Source organism: Mastomys coucha, unplaced genomic scaffold (assembly GCF_008632895.1).
Source record: "Mastomys coucha isolate ucsf_1 unplaced genomic scaffold, UCSF_Mcou_1 pScaffold21, whole genome shotgun sequence".
NCBI classification, from domain to species: Eukaryota; Metazoa; Chordata; class Mammalia; order Rodentia; family Muridae; genus Mastomys; species Mastomys coucha.
The window spans coordinates 87047526-87067153 of record NW_022196904.1 but is presented as its reverse complement, the minus strand read 5'-3'; the positions used below and the strand labels follow the sequence as shown (position 1 = coordinate 87067153).

The 19628-nt window shown below is 36.4% G+C and overlaps 1 protein-coding gene across 1 annotated transcript in view; it reads left to right on the top strand.

The window, feature by feature from the left end:
• Acer3 (alkaline ceramidase 3) overlaps positions 1 to 19628 on the top strand; it is a 94204-nt gene that overhangs the window by 55506 nt on the left and 19070 nt on the right. The window contains exons 6-7 of the mRNA XM_031387446.1: positions 5283 to 5318; positions 13822 to 13880. Of these exons, the coding sequence (XP_031243306.1) occupies positions 5283 to 5318; positions 13822 to 13880 (95 nt within the window). The remainder of the gene's footprint in view (positions 1 to 5282; positions 5319 to 13821; positions 13881 to 19628) is intronic.

Below are 19628 nucleotides of genomic sequence, written 5' to 3'. Positions count from 1 at the left end.
AACTCCAAATAGACTGGACCAGAAAAGAAATTCCTCCCATCACATAATAATAAAAACACCAAATACACAAAACAAAGAAAGATTTTTAAAAGCAGTAAGGGAAAAAGGTCAAGTAACTTATAAAGGCAGGCCTATCAGAATTATACCAGACTTCTCACCAGACACTATGGAAGCTAGAAGATCCTGGGCAAATGTCATATAGACCCTACAAATGCCAGCCCAGGCTACTATACCCAGCAAAACTCTCAATTACCATAGATGGAGAAAACAAGATATTCCATGACAAAACAAAATTTACACAATATCCACAAACCCAGCCCTACAAAGGATAATAGATGGAAAACATAAGGAGCAAAACTATACCCTAGAAGAAGGAAAAAAGTAATCTTTCAACAAATCCACACAAACCTAATTCCACCTCTTACAACAAAAACAATAGGAACTGACAATTACTTTTTCTTAATATGAAAATTAATGTTACCAACATATCCTAATAGATTGAAATCCAAAAATATGAAGAATTAGACATTTGTTCATTGCCATCCAGTGGTCTCTCTAATTTGGTAATTGGAGAAATAGGTTCAATATTGCACAATCTATATACACTTTCAGCTTGTTTGTCAAAACATTAACCTCTAATAGGAAATATGCAGATACTTGTTTGTCATTTATGCTCAGGAGTTGTGATGTGGTCATTTGCAGACGCATTGTTTTTACTAACATTTAAACAAATTGGTGTGTATGCATGCATGCAAGTATTTGTGTGCATATGCATTTGTGTGCTTACATGGGGTACTATGAAGTCTACAAAGTAAATGAACATAAAAATTTTCACTTCAAAGAATTGTAGCCAAAATTTTCAGAAATTTTGTTATGATGTTTTTAATGTCTCATAAAATAATGAATACATCTGGATTTAAGTTTTCCCACTTTACAATACCATCAGGAAAATCTGTTCAGCTCCATCTAAGAGTCCACATGTACAAATGTAAACTACTTTCTGAAATTAGTTACAAATATCCTTGACACTGCATGCTGCTAGTCTGGCTGAAGAGCAAATAAAGATAAAATACTTTTTCATATGTACTGAAAATATAAACAGAAAAATTGTATTTTACCTTTAGCAAGTAAAATAGTCACTAAAGTATGAATTACACACAATTCATTTATCTACTAAGTGTAGTTCAAAAGGGTTTTTTGGGGGCTTATACTTTGTTTGTTGTTATTGTTATGGTTTGGGGGTTTTGATTTGATTTTTTTTCTTTTTCTTTAAAATAAGATCTCACTATGTAGTGGTTATCCTGTAACTCATTATGTAGAACAGGCTGGTCTTGAATTTATAGAGATCCAACTGTTTCTGCTTTGCCAGGGATGGAATTAAAGGCATGTGCCACCAAGCCCAGCCCTCGAAAGAAAGAAAAAGAAAAAAGAAAAGAAGCAGCCATACATAATTAGTGAGATGTATGACCCATTGAGTAGAGGAGGTGGAAGCACAAGAAAGACAGAATGTACAGAATGGCTTCTCTTGTAAGTGATGGCACATGCCTGTATTCCCAACACTAGCAGGCCAAGGCATGATAGTTCCAAGTTTGCAGCTAGTATAAACTACACAGCAAAACCTTTTAAAATTAAAACATGGAGCCCAACATGGAGACCTGTAGTCTCAGCACTCAAGAGGTAGAGGCAGGAGGATCGTCAGTTAAAGGTCAATCTTACTTACTAAATAGCAAGTCCAGAGCCAGGCTATGTGAGTCCCTTTCTTAAAATACAAAATTAAATTGTGGGGCAGTGGTGGTGCATACCTTTAATCCCAGCACTCAGGAGGCAGAGGCAGGCAAATCTCTTGAGTTTGAGGCTAGTGTGGTCTACAGAGTGAGTTCCAAGATGGCCCGGGCTACATAGAGAAACCCTGTCTCAAAAAACAAAACAAAGCAATAAAACTAAAGATAAAAATACATACAAAATAAGAAGACTGCAGTTGTTGTTCAGTTGGTAAAGTGCTTACCAGGTATACAGAAAGCCGTAGACTATATCCACAGTACTGAGTAAAACTAAGTGTGTTGTTTGGATGTCTGTGTCTGCATTTTCAAAACCTAAGTGAGGAAGGTAGAGGCAGGAGGATCAGATGTTTGAGGTCATCTCTAACTATATAATGAGTTTAAGTCTAGTCTGGGCTATAAGTTCTTAAAATAATAATAAACTGGACCAGCAAAATGGCTCAGTGAGTAAAGGGCCCTGCTGTTAAGCTATCAACCTTAAGTTTGATCATTTGAACCTAAATGGTAGAAGAAAGCTAACTTCTTTCCTTCAGGGTGCCTTCTGGTTTGCACATATGCCATCACATGAGTGCATGTATACACACACACACACACACACACACACACACTAAATGTAATAAAAGGAAAACTTTTTAATTGAAATTAAATAATTGAACTATAAGCATCTTTTTCAGGAAAAATAATTAGTAAGTTTATGCCGTGGTATAGGAGTGGATAAATTTGATTTATGGTATGTTGAGTTTGAAGTATTCAGTATTAAGGATACCGAAGGCTTAACAGGTATGCTGGACTAAAGATGTAGATTTAGGAGTTGGTTGGGTGTAGGTTATATCAAAAATATGGGATAGGTAAACTGTTACCAAAGTAAAGCATGCTATTAAAACTAAAAAGATACAACCCTGTGGAATGCAGACATTTGAGAACCATGAAGAACTATAACCAACAAAGGAGACTAAAATCATTAGTCAGAGATACAGGAAAAGAAAGATGCCTCATGTCACAGAGTGCAAACATCCTAGAAGTGAAAAGTAAGCAGGGATGGTAAGATGACTGAGTGGGTAAAGGTGCTTGCCTTCAATCCTGGCACCTTTACTTCAATTCTCAGAACCCACTTAATGGAAGGAAAGAATTTGCCCTTGGAAGTTGTCTTTGGACCTTCACAGTCATGCCATCATATACATACATACATACATACATACATACATACATACAATGTAAAAAAAAAGTAACTATTGTCTCTGAATAGGTAAGAAGAAAACCATTAACAACCTACTAAAGGAAAATGGCGGCTGGTTAAGATGAATATTCACTGTTTTCCTGAGTTTCTATACTCCTTTGCCTAAACTCTGTACTAGTTAATAATGAAAAACGTCTATAGATTCAGAGATGAAAAAAGTCATGTTATTGTGTTAGTGAAGGGAATAAAATCTAGAGTATCAGTGATATGCCTAGCCAACTAAGTTTATTTAGCAAGTTGGCATCAAAGTCAAGGCTAGACCTATTTGTAAGGTAAAACATGTTTTAATTAGAAACAGATCAAACTTTAGAATCCATTGGATGTGAGTTTTGAATCTAATATTTTTACTTAGTTCTTTCTCACCTTTAGTTTTTTTTCTTACCATAAAATGGAGCATAGGATATATTTTATACTAACTATAATATTAATACATGGCACATAATAAGGACTCCATGATTCTTAGCCTAAAAAACAGAATGTTTCAGAAACATAACCTTAGGGCTGGCCTGTTGGTGCTCACCTGTAATCCCTATATTCAGAAGATGGAGGCAGGAGATTGTGAATTCAAACCTAGCCTAAGATACATAGTGAGTTCCAATTAGTATTTTGAAATAAAGACACAGATTAAACACATTCTCCTTATTGGTTTAGAGTTACAGGTAATAATATGGCAGTCAAAGCCCTTTGACTGCTAAAAGGAAATAATTGTGATCTTTTTATAGTAAGAAACTTATTTCAAAAATTATTTTTATAGCTAAGTTCCAAAATTGTATTGTTTCATTAAATTACTACATTAAATGAAGACATAAAGATATCTAACCCCAATTCTAGATATCAAAGAAATTATTGACTTATACGGGAAAGCAACAAACCAGTAGAATGCCATAAAGCAACAGTTCTCAAGCTGTGGGTTATCACAGATATCCTGCACACTAGTTATTTACATTACACTTCATAACTAGCTAAGTTACAGTAATGAGGTAGCAACAAAAGAATTTTGTGGTCATGGTCACCACAACACTGGGAACTGTACTTAAATGGTCACATCGTTAGGAAGGCTACTGTCTAAAGTGTATAGGTAGATGGTGAATAGTTGCTTCTGTTGGAAGTGGAAGAGATCAGAAAAGACTCCAAAGAGGAATAATTTGTGTTGAGTTGTCAAAAGTATTTGCCAGTTGAGGAGGATTTCTGAACAAAGTAAAGAGCAGTCTGTTTACAGATGCAGAAGCGTGGAAGTGATGCACTTAAAGAGGCACAGTGCTTTCTGGAGATTAGATGAGGAGACGGCACTGAGGCCAGACAGGAAAGCAGGAGCAACTGGAGGCTTTGAGTGTCAAGTTAAGAAACCTGAACTTTGCTGGGCAGTGGTGGCACATGCCTTTAATCCCAGCACTTGGAAGGTAGAGGCAGGTGGATTTCTGAGTTCAGGGCCAGCCTGGTCTACAGGGTGAGTTCCAGGACAGCCAGGGCTACACAGAGAAACCCTGTCTCGAAAAAAACCAAAACCAAAACCAAAACCAAACAAACAAAAAGAAACCTGAACTTTGTCATGGAAGAGTCTCTGAAGGGTTGATTTGACTTTGATTCGTCTGTACTTTGTCATTTAGAACATGTGCATCCGTGGACAGTTTGTACATATTAAATCTTATAAAGGCATTGAATTTAACACCCACAAAATACTGACCCCTGAAACGGGTTTGTGTGAACTGGAGGTTCATCTAGGTAGTGAATAGTTTGGAAGCAGAAATGGGTACAAGAAATTTGTTTAAATGTCTTCATTTCTGATAATCTAGTATGTTTAGATCACTTCATGTACTTGGGCTTAGCATTCTCCATTCTTCAGGTAAGGACAATTTTTTTAAGCTAAATGACACTTGGTAAAGGCCTGTAGCAATCAAGTAGCAGAGCTAGAAATTTGACTTTGGTCTCTGAATACAGTTTTCTTTCTACTGTAGAACAGATATAATAAAGGGATTGTTGACATACTTTATTCACCCTTCATGAATAACCTTGTATCCTTGACCCATCTTGATGGTAACACAAAGACCAATATTAAAGTAGTCCATCACTGATTTGAAATGTTTTATTATTTCATTTGCCATGGCTGGACTAGCCCCCCTGTGCCATGCCACCTTGTCTGATTGGTTTTATGTGGCTGAAATCTGGTTGGAATGACAAGGGGGAAGAGGAGGTTTGGGATTCACAGAGTGGTTGGAATAGGGTTTTATATACTTTCCTTCACTTATGTTTCTTCTAATATTTTTCAGATTTACCTAAAAGTAAAAGAGCCTATATTCCATCAGGTAATTTTTTAAAAAAGATGTATTTATGTTATTTACATGAGTGTTTTGCTTACATGTATGTCTGTATACCATGTGCGTGCTTGGTGCCTGTGAAGGTCGGAAGACATTATCAGATCATGTGGAACTGATGGTTTGGGGCTGCCATGTGGGTTCTGGGAATCAAATCCGGGTTCTCTGCAAGAACAAGTACCCTTAACTACTGGAGCCATCTCTCCAGTATGATAATTTTTTAAAATTATGAAACATTTAATTGTTTAACAGTACATGCATGTTGTCTGTGTTTCCCTTCTTTAGGACGCTATATGCAGATACAATTTTTAAAAATGAAGTGGTAAAATGTCAAAAATTTACAATTAGCCTAGATCACTGGTTCTCAACCTTCCTAATGCTGCAACCCTTTAATAATACAGTTCAATAATACAGTTCCTCCTGTTGTGGTGACCCCAGCCATGAAATTATTTTCTTGCTACTTAATAACTGTAATTTTGCTGCTGTTATGAATTACAATGTAAATATCTAATATGCAGGATATCTGTTATGTGACCCCTGTGAAAGGGGTCATGACCTACAGGTTGAGAACCACTGGCCTAGAATAACGGCGCATTCCTGCAATTTTATTTTCTAAGAGATCCTAGCAGGGGGATCAGGACTTCAAGGTCACCCTCAGCTACAAAGTGAGTTCAAAGCCAGCATGGGCTACATGACTGCTGGCTATACCCCTGGCTAGCCAAGAGCTCTATGCCCTTCAACTCAATAGAGATCCACTTGTCTCTGTTGCTTGCCTGAGTGCTGTGATTCAAACATGACAGTACCCCCAAAAGAATTTTAAAATAAAGATCACTTCAAAACAAAGCTGCAAACAGGAATTAGGTCTAGGTAACAGGAATATACTTGGGTACAGCCAATGTCACAATACAGCTGGATGTTGATATCCAGTAATACAAGTACAGTATCACTCTTAGAAGCTGAAGAAACCCAGGATCTTCATGCATATGCACACACCTAAAATCTTTTTATGAAGCCTAATGTGATACCACACACCTCTAATGCTAGCACTTTGGAGATAAAGAAAGAGGATGAAGACCAGCTTAGGCTATGTTAGATTATCTGTCAAAAAAAAAAAAAAAGTCTTTACAATATTATGACCTAGAAAAGACTAAACTGCAAATTCCTCAAATATTTTCTCCTTATATATTTAATGGATCTTTTAAGGTGAAGGTTATATGTGGAGTCTTGTGCCTGATACCACACAAATTTCAAATTTCTGTTCTCACTGACAGCCCTACAAATTAGGGATTAGTATGTATATCTTAAGAGAAATGAGCTCAGATATAAAATTAGTTACCTTTAGACAACAAATACAATATTTACGAGGCAGAGCTAGGATCATAGCTAGATTTACATGACTTCCAGTTTGAATGAGAATATCGCCCACAGGTTCGGATGTTTGGATATTTGGTTTCTGGATGAGGGTGCTCTTTGTGAGGTTTAGGAGGTGTTCTCTTTTGGATGAAGTATATCACTAGAGATGGACTTTAATAGTTTAAAGACTTGGTGCCATTTTGAATTTGCTCTCTGCCTTCTGCTTGTGGTTAGAGTTGTGAGCTCTCAGCTTGGACTCTAGGCTCCATTCTAGAGTAGCCTGCTGCCTCCAGTCTGCATCATGGACTTTAGCCCTCTGGAACCATAAGCCCAAATAAACCCTTTCTTCTATAAGTTTCCTTGGTCATGGTGTTCCCTAAAGCAATAGAGAGTAACTAATACATGATTTATGAAACCATTCTTTTAACAAACTAGCTCCCCCCCATCTCAGGGATGTCAGATGCCTTATACTTTTTTTCTTTAGATTTATTAATGTATAGTGTTCTGCCTGCATGTATGCCTGCAGGCCAGAAGAGGGCACCAAATCTCATTATGGATGGTTATGAGCCACCCTGTGGTTCCCTGTGGGAATTGAACTCAGTACCACTGGAAGAGCAGCACTCTTAAACTCTGAGCCATTTCTCTAGCCCATGCCTTATACTTTTAAATGCTTATATAGAAAATAAATATTCCTGTAGCTTTTAAAACTCAATACAATAATAGAATCTATTTGTTGAAATAAAATCTGCAACTCCTTTTGGGGGCCTCACTTTTTTCTTCGGGCTCTTTGAAAAACAAATGTACTCATTGATACTATAGTAAAGAGCATCATCACTTTCTTATTTATTATAATTTGCAGTGATATCCTTATGCAATTGACATTTTATTTAGAAAGATTTGTAATTTTATTACCATCAGTTTCACTTTGTGTTTTAGGCTTATTTGAATTTGTTCTATATAATAAAAATAACAAACTATCAAATATAACTACCCATATTGCAGTAGCTATGTGTTTTCAATAAGAAATATTTTCTTCTCTATGTATAACAATAATGTGTGCTGATAAAAAGGGAAACAGGTTGAAAACTGAGCCTACTCACATATAATGTGGTTTATATCCTAGTTCTAGAGATTAAAAAAATCAAGATATCCCCATGTTCTCAGTGCACGTATGCACACACACACAAACACACACGCACACACACACACACACACAAACACACGTGCACACAAACACAAAGTCAAGGTAAATTCATCCAGAAAGTGGAACAATGTCATACTCAAAGTGGGCATGGACCATTTGTGTGCCTTCTGCCATACCTTCTCTTATTCATCCTTTGTAGTGTTTTTTTTTTTTTTTTAAAGAAACTTTTTTTTTTAAGACTTCTTTATTTAATGAGTACACTGTTGCTGTCTTCAGACATACCAGAAGAGGGCATCGGATCCCATTACAGATGTTTGTTAAACTCTGTGTGGTTGCTGGGAATTGAAGTCAGGACCTCTGGAAGAGTAGCCTGTGCTCTAGCCCCTCTTTGTACTGTTTTTTTTTTTTTTTTAAACAATAAACTGCCAAGCAATTAACAAACTAGCTATAATTCCCACTCTTAGAAGAAGTTACAAATATAGAATGAGATAGTTAAACTTGGTGGTGAACACCTTTAATTTTAGCACTCTGGGGCCTGGGGCAGGAGAATGGATTTAGAATTTGAGGTCAATATTAGTATGAACTCCTGGTTTGGATGATATATTTTGAAAAATCTACAATAAATTTAGTATTACCAGTAATAGGTATCAAATATGTCCTGATGTGATTCACTTGAGGATACAGCATCATTTTAGTAAATCATTAAGAGATATAAGAATAAACTCATACTAAAGGAAATTCCCCAGAGTAATTTGACTATAACTTTTAAAAATATCAGAGTCATAAGCCAGATGGTACATGACTGTAATCCCAGAACTCTGATGGCTTAGGGAAAAAGGATTGTAAGTTCAAACCAGCTCAGGCCAAGTGTTTGTTACAGGATATTTGAACCTGTTTCTAGTTAGTGTGTGGTTTAACCCTTAACACACACCTTTAATCTGGCTGGAAGTCAGATATGCCTTTAGTACTCCTTTAATCCCAAACAATGAAGGTAAAGTTAGTTTTTAGAAGGAAGCACCCATGTTTGAACATGATGTCTAATAGAGCTGCAGGAAAAAGTGGCAAAATCAGAGAAAGATTTGATAGAATAGGATATGCCCAACTCCCATGAGAATGGAGAGGAAAAGGAAGTTAGTTAAGGGAGAGACAGACAGTGCAGGAGAAGAGAGTACAGCACAAGAAAAGAGAGTAGAGCACAGTAGAGTTGAGAGAGGGAGTAGAGCAGCACAGAGAGGGAGAAGGAGGCGGTTCTACCAGGAGAGTTTTACAGAGACAGATTGGAGACAGAACAAACTAGACACAAGTAAAGACAATGAGCAAGAGAATAGAAAGGAGCCAGAAGATTAGAAAAGATTGCTAGTGTTAATTTGAGGCTGTGCAAAGGAATTCTGAGGCCTAGAGAACAGCCAGATAGAATAAGTTAGCTGGGAGAGGAATTTGAGGCTAGAATGGTTGAGTTGAACCAGCCAGCTAGAGTTCAGAAAGAACAAGAAAGGGCGAGCTTACTCAGCAGCAAGTCTGAGAGACTGAAAACATTCTAGGCCTAGGTTAGGTTTTATGGAGGCCAGACACTTCCAGGACTTGGCCTAGGTTAACAGACAGAGAGGCAGTAAGCCTCCCAAACAACAATTGCAACAAGAAAGTAAAAGTTACTTTTACAGTCATGTAACAAGATTCTGTGGGCCACAAAAGCTAAGTTCATCAAGCACAAGGAAAGAGTGAGGAACTAGTCTGATTAAGAAGACTTCAGAGAGGATACTAGCTTGCTTTCTACTGCTGCAATAAACACTGTGACCAAAACCAACTAGATAGGGAAAAGGCTTATTTCATCTTACAGCTTACAGACAGAAGTCAAGGCAGATCTCAGGCAGGAACTTGGAAGTAGGAACTCAAACTGAGACCATAAGGGGTCTATTTTACTGGCTGCCCCATCATGGATTGCTCAGCTTGCTTTTTTTTTAAAAGAGATTATAATTTAATTACCCTTCCCTTTCCTCTCTCCAAACCCTGTCATATACTCCTCCCACTCTCCTTCAAACTCATGGCCTCTTTTTTTAAAACTAATTGTTATTTCATGCATATATGTACATGTGTATACAAATATATTCTTAAATATAACCTGCTTGTTCCATATATATGTTTTCAGGGTAATCATCTGGTACTGGACAACCAGTTGGTGTGTTCTTCCCCTGGGAAAGCCATTTCTCCTATTTCCAACTTTCCTCAGTTGTCTGTAGTTCTTTGTGTAAGGTTGAGGCATCATAGGCTTTTCTTTGTTCAGTTTGGCATGTTGATCACTGTCATTCTTGTTCAGCTTATATTTGGACATTCATGTTGGTGAGATTTAATGGGTGTAGCTTCTGATATTACTAGGAGAGACATAGCAAACTTCCAAGTTTCTGGCTCTTGCAATCTTTCCATTCCCTCTTCTGAAATATTCCCTGATCCTTAGGTGTGGGAACTGTTTTGTAGATGTATTTATTGGGACTGGGTTCTACGTCTCTGCATTTTGATTGCTTGTAGTTATTGGAGGAGAATCTACAACCACTATTTTACTACACTAGCATAATCCCTAACAACAGTCTATAAACATTTGTCTTTATACTCACAGGTAAGGGTACTCTTAACCCCTCATCAACAGATCACCTCTCTTTGCAACAGATGGAGACTTACAGAAAAATTCAGTTTTTATTAGTAACTCAGGACCACTTATCCAAGGCTAGCATCACCCACACTGGGCTGGGCCCTCCCCATATCAATCTCTAATCAAGAAAATGCACTCCAGATTTGCCTATAAGCCAATCTTACAGGCATTTTCTCAGTTAAGGTTCTCTCTTCCCACATGACCCCCCGCTTGTATCAAGCTGAAAAAAAAAAAAAAAAAACGATCAGCACAATTGAGAAGTGTAATGACTAAATGTAACTTTCATGCCCTGTGTAGTGGTTTTGTATTGTGTTAGACAGGCCCTTACTATGCAGCTCTAGCTGGCCTGGAACTCACTATGTAGATCAGGCTGGTCTCTGCCTCCCTGAGTGCTGGGATTAAAGGCACCAACAACCAAGCCCCACTTATTTGTCTTTTGGGTTTGCCTATTACAAATATTAAGACAACTATAGGCCATTTATTATCATGCCACCAATATTATAGTCTCTGTGTTTATACTTTGGATATCAAATAGAATATCTTTGTTTAAGGAGAAACATGCATCTAAATGTTTAGTTATAGATAAGTAATTAGGTAGGTAAGGAGAGACACAGAGAGACATAATGTGAAAAAATATTAAATGTTTGCAGAGTCTAGGTGACAGCTATACTAAGAGATATCATTCCACACTGTGGCATATGTTTTCACTCTTTTTTGGTGTTTGGTCTTTTTAGAGAATATCTCACTATATAGCTCAAGTTGTCTTCAAACTTGAGCTACTTCTGCCTTAGCTTTCTAAGTATAGGATTACAAGGTGTGCTACCACACCCAGCCTTGTTTTCATTCTTCTGACCATAGCTTTTGTTGAATTTGATTGCTTATTTTAAGATAAATGGTTAGTGGGGTTGGAGTGAGAGTTGAGTGGTAGAATATCTGCTTAGGAGTCAAAAGGCCTTGGGTTTAATCCCTGGCAACATGAAGAAACAAACAAACAACAGTAAATGAGTCACCTGGTCTTTGACACAACTATTCATTATTTGAAAAAAGAAGGGGAAGGCAAACTTATCTAAAGAAACCCTGGCTGGAACATTTAGAATCTTGATCTCTTGACATTGGATAAGCCATATAGTCATTTCTTCTTGTCTTTAAGCTTTTAATTTCTTGATTTATAAAAATAGTGAAAATGGGGCAGCAAAATGGATCAACAGGTTAAAAACTCTTGCCGTGCAAGCCTGGTACTGAATTCAGTCCCTAGGTTCCATGATAGAAGGGCATTGCTACATACATGAATCCAGTCACACATATTTCTCAAATACAAACACATCCAATAACAGTACATTTAAAGCCTTAGAAATTGTTAAAAACAAGAACAGGTATTATTTTATAAGTATCATATGAAAACAATATAAGATTGCAACTTAATAGTTACATTCATTAAACTTAATTGTATAATTTGATATTATCCTACATAGGGCTAGAGAGATAGCTCAGTGGTTAAGAACACTTGATGTACTTACAGAGAACTGGGGTGCAGTTCTCAGCACCCACATAAGAGTTCAGAGCCATCTGTGACTCTAGTTTTAGGCAATCTGATTCCCTTTTCTAGCTTAGCAGGTACCAGGCATATACATAATGCACATTCATACAGGCAAATCATTCATATTCATAAAAATAAATGAACATTTTAAAACTATATGTTTAGATATCAAATGACACATAAATTCCTGCTCATGATAAATAATGAGAAGCTTCTAAAAGGTATTTGACTTAGCTCTAGAGATGAGTCATGATATAAAACTAAAAGGAAAGGGTTAATAAACATCAAAGGTAGCCAGATTCAATTTCACGAGGAAGAAAAGTACTGATAATAATTCTGCTTTACTATTAAGTCCAAGGTGATCCAGAAATCTCCAAATGAGAGCCCAAATTCACTGATTTAATTTGATGGTCTTTCAAATAAGGTAATACCCTAATTACTTAGCCACCACATTAAATAGATGCACCAGTATATCTTTAAAAGAAGGAACAAAAAGAAAAGCATATGTAAGAGTAGATAGTAAAAAAAAGAATACCTAAGGAGCCAGTGAAGCCATTTTAACAGCAAATTGACAAATCAGCAATTGATATCTCAGGGAGAGGCCATCTGCTGTCTAAAGGAGACTTGTTATTTAATTTTCCTGACAGAGTAGATGTCTGCTAAAGATTGATTTCCCCAATGTGGCACATCAGTATATGGAAACTTTTTTTTTCTCATGCCAGATTTTGTTAAAGCACATAGAGTAAACAATATGAAAAACAAGAATCTGCGTAGTTTGGCTTAACTTTTTCTATTATGTTTCTTTATACATTTTATTATTAACTATGCATTGCATCTCACATTCTTTTTTAAATGTGCATTGTGAGAGAGTTTGGATCCATTGGAACTTGAATTAAAGATAGTTGTAAATTGCTAAGGAGGTTCTCGGAATTGAACCCAGGTCCTCTGAAAGAGCAGCAAATGCTCTGAGCCATCACTCCAGGCCTTTATTATTAATTAGGAATATAAGGAAACTGATATGATAAGCACATTTGGAAAAAAGATAACTAGAAATTTTGATCTGATATATGCCACATTGTATATAAATATGTACACATGCATATTATATAGTTTGATCTAACCAGTATCATACTAAAATACCTTTCTTTATAAATACAATAAGAGAGAGTTTGAAAGGATATTGATTTGTCTGCTTTTTCTCATCTGGTTAATGACAAAGCTAGAAAACTTTTTAAAAAGTTTCATAGACTATATTATTATATGATACTCTGATGCCCAGTTACTTTGGAATTTTATTTATTATGAGAAAGATCAGTACTGTGTGTTGGTTGACTGGCTTTGAGATAGGCTCTAGCAATATAGTCCAGGCTACCCTAAAACTAACGATCCTCCCATGTCAGCCTCCTGAGTAGTGGAAATAAAAGTTTGTACTAACTGCATCTGTCCCTCCTATCTTTTTAAAAACTTGACTTTAAACTGGACATAGTAGCATATAGCTATAGTCCTAGCACTTGAGAGACTAAAGCAAGAGGATCCAGAGTCCCAGGCCAGTCTAGTCTACATAGTAAGCTGTTATGTGAAATAAAAGGAAAAGGGAAAAAGAAATGGGAGCTATGGATATAATAGCTCAGTGGCAGGACACTTCCCTAGTATATATGAAGCTGTGGTTCAGTCCTTGTTACCACAAAATAGCTAGCTAGCTGGGTGGATGGATGGATGGATGGATGGATGGATGGATGGATGGATAGATGAGTGGGAAGGAAGAAAAAAAGGAGGAAGGATTGTACTGACTACTTTCTCTTTCATTCCTATTCAGGTCATGTATGGAATGTTGGTCTTTACATTAGTACTTCGTTCTATTTATATTGTTACATGGTAAGTAGTTTGGACTTGCCATCAACATTCTGTCAACATTCTGATAAAAATATACTCAGGTTTGTAACAGTAAGTCTATATTCTAAATTGGAATAAAATAAAACCTGTAGCGGGAAAATGATAGAAAACTATAACCCAGAATTTATTTATGATGTATGGAAGACTTGTTCTTCAGATAACTTATTAATGTAATTTATTAATTAAGGTAATTTATTAATTAATAAAAGCAAGAGTTCTAAAATTAAAGAAATTTATTTAAATAAAACTAAAGAAAATATATATATATGAGACGTCTGCTTTAATATGTATAACATTGACTAGGATGTTATAGACTTTGAAAAGTCTATAACATTTAAAGAAAAGTCTATACATTTAACAGAAAAGTCTATACATTTAAAAAAATGTTTTCATTGTGTTGGAGAAATGGCTTAGTGGCAGTTAAGAGTACTGGCTGCTCTTCCAGAGATCCTGAGTTAAATTCCTAACAATCACATGGTGGCTCACAACCATCTGTCTATAGGATCTGATGCCTTCCTCTGGCATGTATGCATGAATGAAGATAGAGGACCCATATACATAAAATATATTCTTTTAAAAAATTAAAATTCAAGGAATAAAAACAAATTTTGTTTCTTTCTTAGACTTGCTTGGCTAAGTTAAGTAACACCTCTCAAGGAAGGCTGTAGTGTCGTCAGATGTTGCACAGGCTAGGAGAGCATCTCAGCAGCAGGGCCCCCAGCCAGCAGGCACATGGCAGCTCCATCTGCCCTGCCTTCCCCCACCATATAGTTCACAAGATCATACATAGTCTCTAATAGAATTTATGAAAATTAAATAATATTACGAGAGTACTTTAATAGGTCCTAGCCATATAGTGGGTGCTCAGCTCAATAAGTAGAATGATCTGTACAGTTTTCTCATTTTTGTTTTTAGAACAAACTTTTTATTTTATTTGGATGTAATATAGAAATGCATGTGTAGTAGAATATCTCAAGGGAGTTGACATGGCCACAATTGAGATACAAACACATCAACAGAAGGACCTATGTGACTCCTTTATCTACTCCCTGCCCCAGTTCCACAGCCGTCCTCAATCCTGAGCAACTACTGGCCTTCTATTTTTATAATTTTGGCATCTTAAGAAAGTTTTATAAATAAAATCATATAGAATATAACCTTAGAGATTGGGTTTTGCACTTCAGTATAATCCTCTGGATACTAGTGTAGACTTTTCTCTTGCTGAGCAGTACTCTATAGTAGTATGCTATAGATGTACCACAGTTGAGTAACTTTCATATTGGGGCTGTCATAAAGCTATTGTGAACATCTATGTGGAGGTTTTTATGAAAATACATGTTTCCTTTTTTCTGGAATAAAGTCTCAGAGTGGAATTGATGGGATGTATGGTAATTGTATGTTTACTTTTTCTTATAATTGCAGAAATGTTTTCAGAGTGGCTCTACCATTTTTGCCTGTGATATATGAATGATTTTGTTTCTCTGCATCCTCACTAGCAATTTTTACTCCAACTATTAAGAAAGTACATACTAATATATTATAATTTGCATCTTCCTAATGGTTAATGATACTGAATGTATCTTTGTATATCCTTTCTTTTGCCATTACTATGGTCTCTTTACTGAATTATCGTGTCTTTGCTCATTTTTTTTCTTGTATTTACAAGAATTAATTTGGATATTTCCTTGTTAATTTTAAAAGTTTTAAGATTTTAAATTTTTGGTTGAATATGTAGTTTATAAATATTTCCCACAATCTGACTTTGTCTTTGATATTCTTCTCAGAATTTTTTTTAGTAAGCAAAAATTCTTAATTTTCATGTCATTTTCAGTTTTCCTTTTTATTGTTCTTTGTTTGTTTTGAGATGGGCTTTTACTATATAGCCTTGGCTGTCCTGGAACTCACTGTGTATACCAGGCTAGTCTCAGATTTATAGAGATCTACCTGCCACTGTCTCCTAAGTGCTGGGATTAAAGGCATGTGCTACACACCCAGCCTGGCCATGTTTTAAGAGTTCTATTCTAGCACACCTGTAGTGCTTGTGCTGTGTATTCTGTTTGCTTTCAGTGTATATTTACAGCCTGCTAATGGCTAGCTAGTATTGGCAGTTTCTAGTGCAGTCCAGAAACCTAACCTCTTTTTTTTGCCTGTGTTAGTTTTCTGGGGTTGTCTACCAAAGTGCTGAAAGCTGAGTGGCTTGGGTATAGAAGCTCTAGGTACAAATGCAGGTGTCTTCCTTCCATTCTGCTCTTCCTGTGTTTGGTGGTTTGCTGGCAGTTCTGGCCTTACTTACTTTGCAGTTTCTGCCTTTGCTATCATATGGTCTTTTCCCTGTGTCTTCACATGGCCATATTCTTATAAGGACATCAGCCTTCTTGAAATGTGGACCCATTCTTGTATAACCTCATTTGAAATATCAGCAGTGATCCTAGTTAGAATTCACATTCTGAAGTAAGAAAGAATTCAATGTATCTTGGAGGTCGAGGAGAGAATAATTCAACATGTATAGTGCCTTTATCTTGCTCCATTAAAATAAAATTATCTAAAACATTTTCTCTACATAAATTTAGAACTATATGAGGTAACATTAAGATTTTTGCCTCAGTTGTAGTATATTTTCTTTAAAAACACACAAAAAAAGAAAAATGTATTTTCTGGTTTATTGTTTGAGTAAGATAGCCTTGCTGGTTCTACCCAGGCTAGCCCTGAACTTGTGATACTTCTGCCTTTACTTCCTGGATGGAAGTCTGGGCTCTCCATTTGCTAGGGCTAGGGAAGGAACTAAGTGTGTGTGTGTGTGTGTGTGTGTGTGTGTGTGTGTGTGTGTGTGTACACGCACATGAGTGCATGTGTGTGTGTGTGTGTATCTGAGTGATATGTCTGAATATAGCAGGTGATAGCAGGTGATTATTATTTTATGTCTTCTGTCTTGCTAGGCTGGCCCTTTTCATGATTCATTGGCTGGAGAAAGTGGGTTCTATTGGGACCTTTTCTGTCTGTGCCCAGACTTCAGTTACTGGCTTGTTTCATTCCAACTCTTAAGTCTACTAGCCCAAAAGAAGGCATACCAGGCAGTGGTGGCACTTTAATCCCAGCACTCAGGAGACAGAGGCAGGCAGATCTCTGAGTTTGAGGCAGCCTGGTCTACAGTGTGAGTTCCAGGATAGCCAGGGCTATATAGAGAAAGTCTGTCTCCAAAAACCATGAAAAAAAAAAAAAGGAATGTATATTATAGATGAATCTGAAAAGCATGTGTTAAGTGAAGTAAGCCAGGTTTACACAGAAAGACCACTGGACCTGGTGAGATGACTAAGTACATAAAAGGTGCATGTGACCAAGACTGACATATGAGTTCCATCTCTGTGGCCTACATGGTGACAGGAGAGAATTTACTCCCATGAGTTGCTTTTCATGTGGGCCCCATTGTACCTGTGTACACACATCACACTAAAAAATAAATGTAATTTTAAAAGTCAGTTTTTTATTAAAAAGGAAAAAAAAGAATGTTAAATATACCACACAGTCTCTCTTACATGTAGAAAGTGAAAATGCTGAACTTTTCTTAGTGTGCATGGTGGTTATCAGAGGCTGATGTGGGGTAGGGAAGCAATGAGGAAATGTATCAAACAGGAGGAATAAGTTTTCAAGATCTATTGCACAACAGTTTGCTTTGGTGGTGATGTGCATTTAAAAATAGCTAAAAGAATAAATTTCAAATGTGCTACCACAGAAAAATGACAAATGAGATAATAATTAGCTTGATTTAATCATTCCACACTATATACATAGAACATAAGCATGTATCCTGTAAGTAAATATAATCATAATTTGTGTTTTTTAATTTGCCAATTAAAATAATATTAATTTAAAAAGAAAACACAGGGAACTTACCACTATCATTTTTCAGGTCTTGGGGCCCCTACTTCCTTCGTTTCACCTTTCAAAGTCTTCTCTCTTTTTTTTTTTAAAGATTTATTTATTTTATGTATACAAGTACACTGTAGTTGTCTTTAGACACACCAGAAGAGGGTGTGAGATCACATTGCAGATGGTTGTGAGCCACCATGTAGTTGCTGGGAATTGAACTCAGGACCTTTGGAAGAGTATTCAGTGGTCTTAACCACTGAACCATATCTCCAGCCCCTCAAAGCCTTCTAATGTCTGTTTAATATTATATATAACACACAGGATTTTGTGGAATTTAGTGGAAATATGGAAAAATTAGTTTACTCCATCTTTCCAGAAGCACAAACTCCCACTTTATTCTGTTTTTAATATGAGCACTTTAGGGAGATATAAAGAAACATAAAACATATTTATCAACTTAACTTCAGTCTGATAGGATATAGATATGCTGAGAAACACAAATATCTTTTTAGATGGCTCAGTAGGCAAAGGCACTTCCCTTCAAGCCTGATGGTCTGAGTTTAATCCCCAGGACACACATGTCAAATCTTAATTTTAACATTTAAAAGGAAAGAACCAACCCTCAAAAGCAACATGCCAAGGTACCAACAAAACAGACACAGATACACAGGTACCTGTCCTCTCATATAATAAAAAGATTTTAAAGTATTTACTATTGACAGTCTTTATGAAATAAAATTATCTTTTATCTGCCTTGCCATACCTTCTTTCTTGTATCTCTGTTTAGTGATCATTTAATTTAGCATTGTCTATTTTCTCTTTACCTGACCCTGACTATACTGTAAGGTTGTTGTTGTTGTTTCAAGACAGGGTTTCTCTATGAACCCCTGGCTGTCCTGGAACTCACTCTGTAGACCAGGCTGGCCTGGAACTCAGAGATGTTGGAGTGCTGGGACTAGAGACGTGCATCACCATAGCCTGTCTCATTGTGAACTAACTTGATAATCCCTAGAACCCGGGAACATGCTTCCGTATAATGCTTTTTAATATCAAATAGAAATTTTCAAGCTTTTGTATTAAATTGTGACTGAGATCGTAAAATTCCTCTGTAACAAAACACCTAGAAATTCTGAATTAAACAGAATAAACTTTAAATACTAGCTAGCTTAAAAAGACATAAGAAGAACTTGAAAACATCAAATCCAAAGAAGTTGTAAAGATAAGTTTGTATGATAGTTAGCTTGAAGGGACTAAAAGACGCCCAGCACACTAACATCTTTAGTTACAATCTCTTCAATAAACAGAAAATCAAAGTTTTTAGTTTAGGATCTGAAGATTGCTCAGTGAATAAAGGCACTTTCTGCCAAACCTGATGACCTGAATTCAATCCCAGAACCCACATGGTAAAAGAGAGAACAAAATCCTGTGAAATGGCTTCTGATCTCCACGTGTATACCATGTCATTCATGCATATGTACACTTGTGTGCATTTACATACAAAATAAGTATGTAAAATAATTTTTAAAAACTCAGGCCGGGCGGTGGTGGCACATGCCTTTAATCCCAGCACTTGGGAGGCAGAGGCAGGCGGATTTCTGAGTTCGAGGCCAGTCTGGTCTACAAAGTGAGTTCCAGGACAGCCAAGGCTACACAGAGAAACTCTGTCTTGAAAAACAAAAAAAAAAAACAAAAACAAAAACAAAAACAAAAAAACTCATATAATTGGAACTGTTTTCTCATCACCACTGATGCATGTAATAGATCTAGAAGATTGGGCCAGGAAAAAAAAATGCCCTCTAGTAAAAGAAGATAGTAAATTGTCTTTTAGTTTGAAGTTTTAGAATATATCACACACACACACAC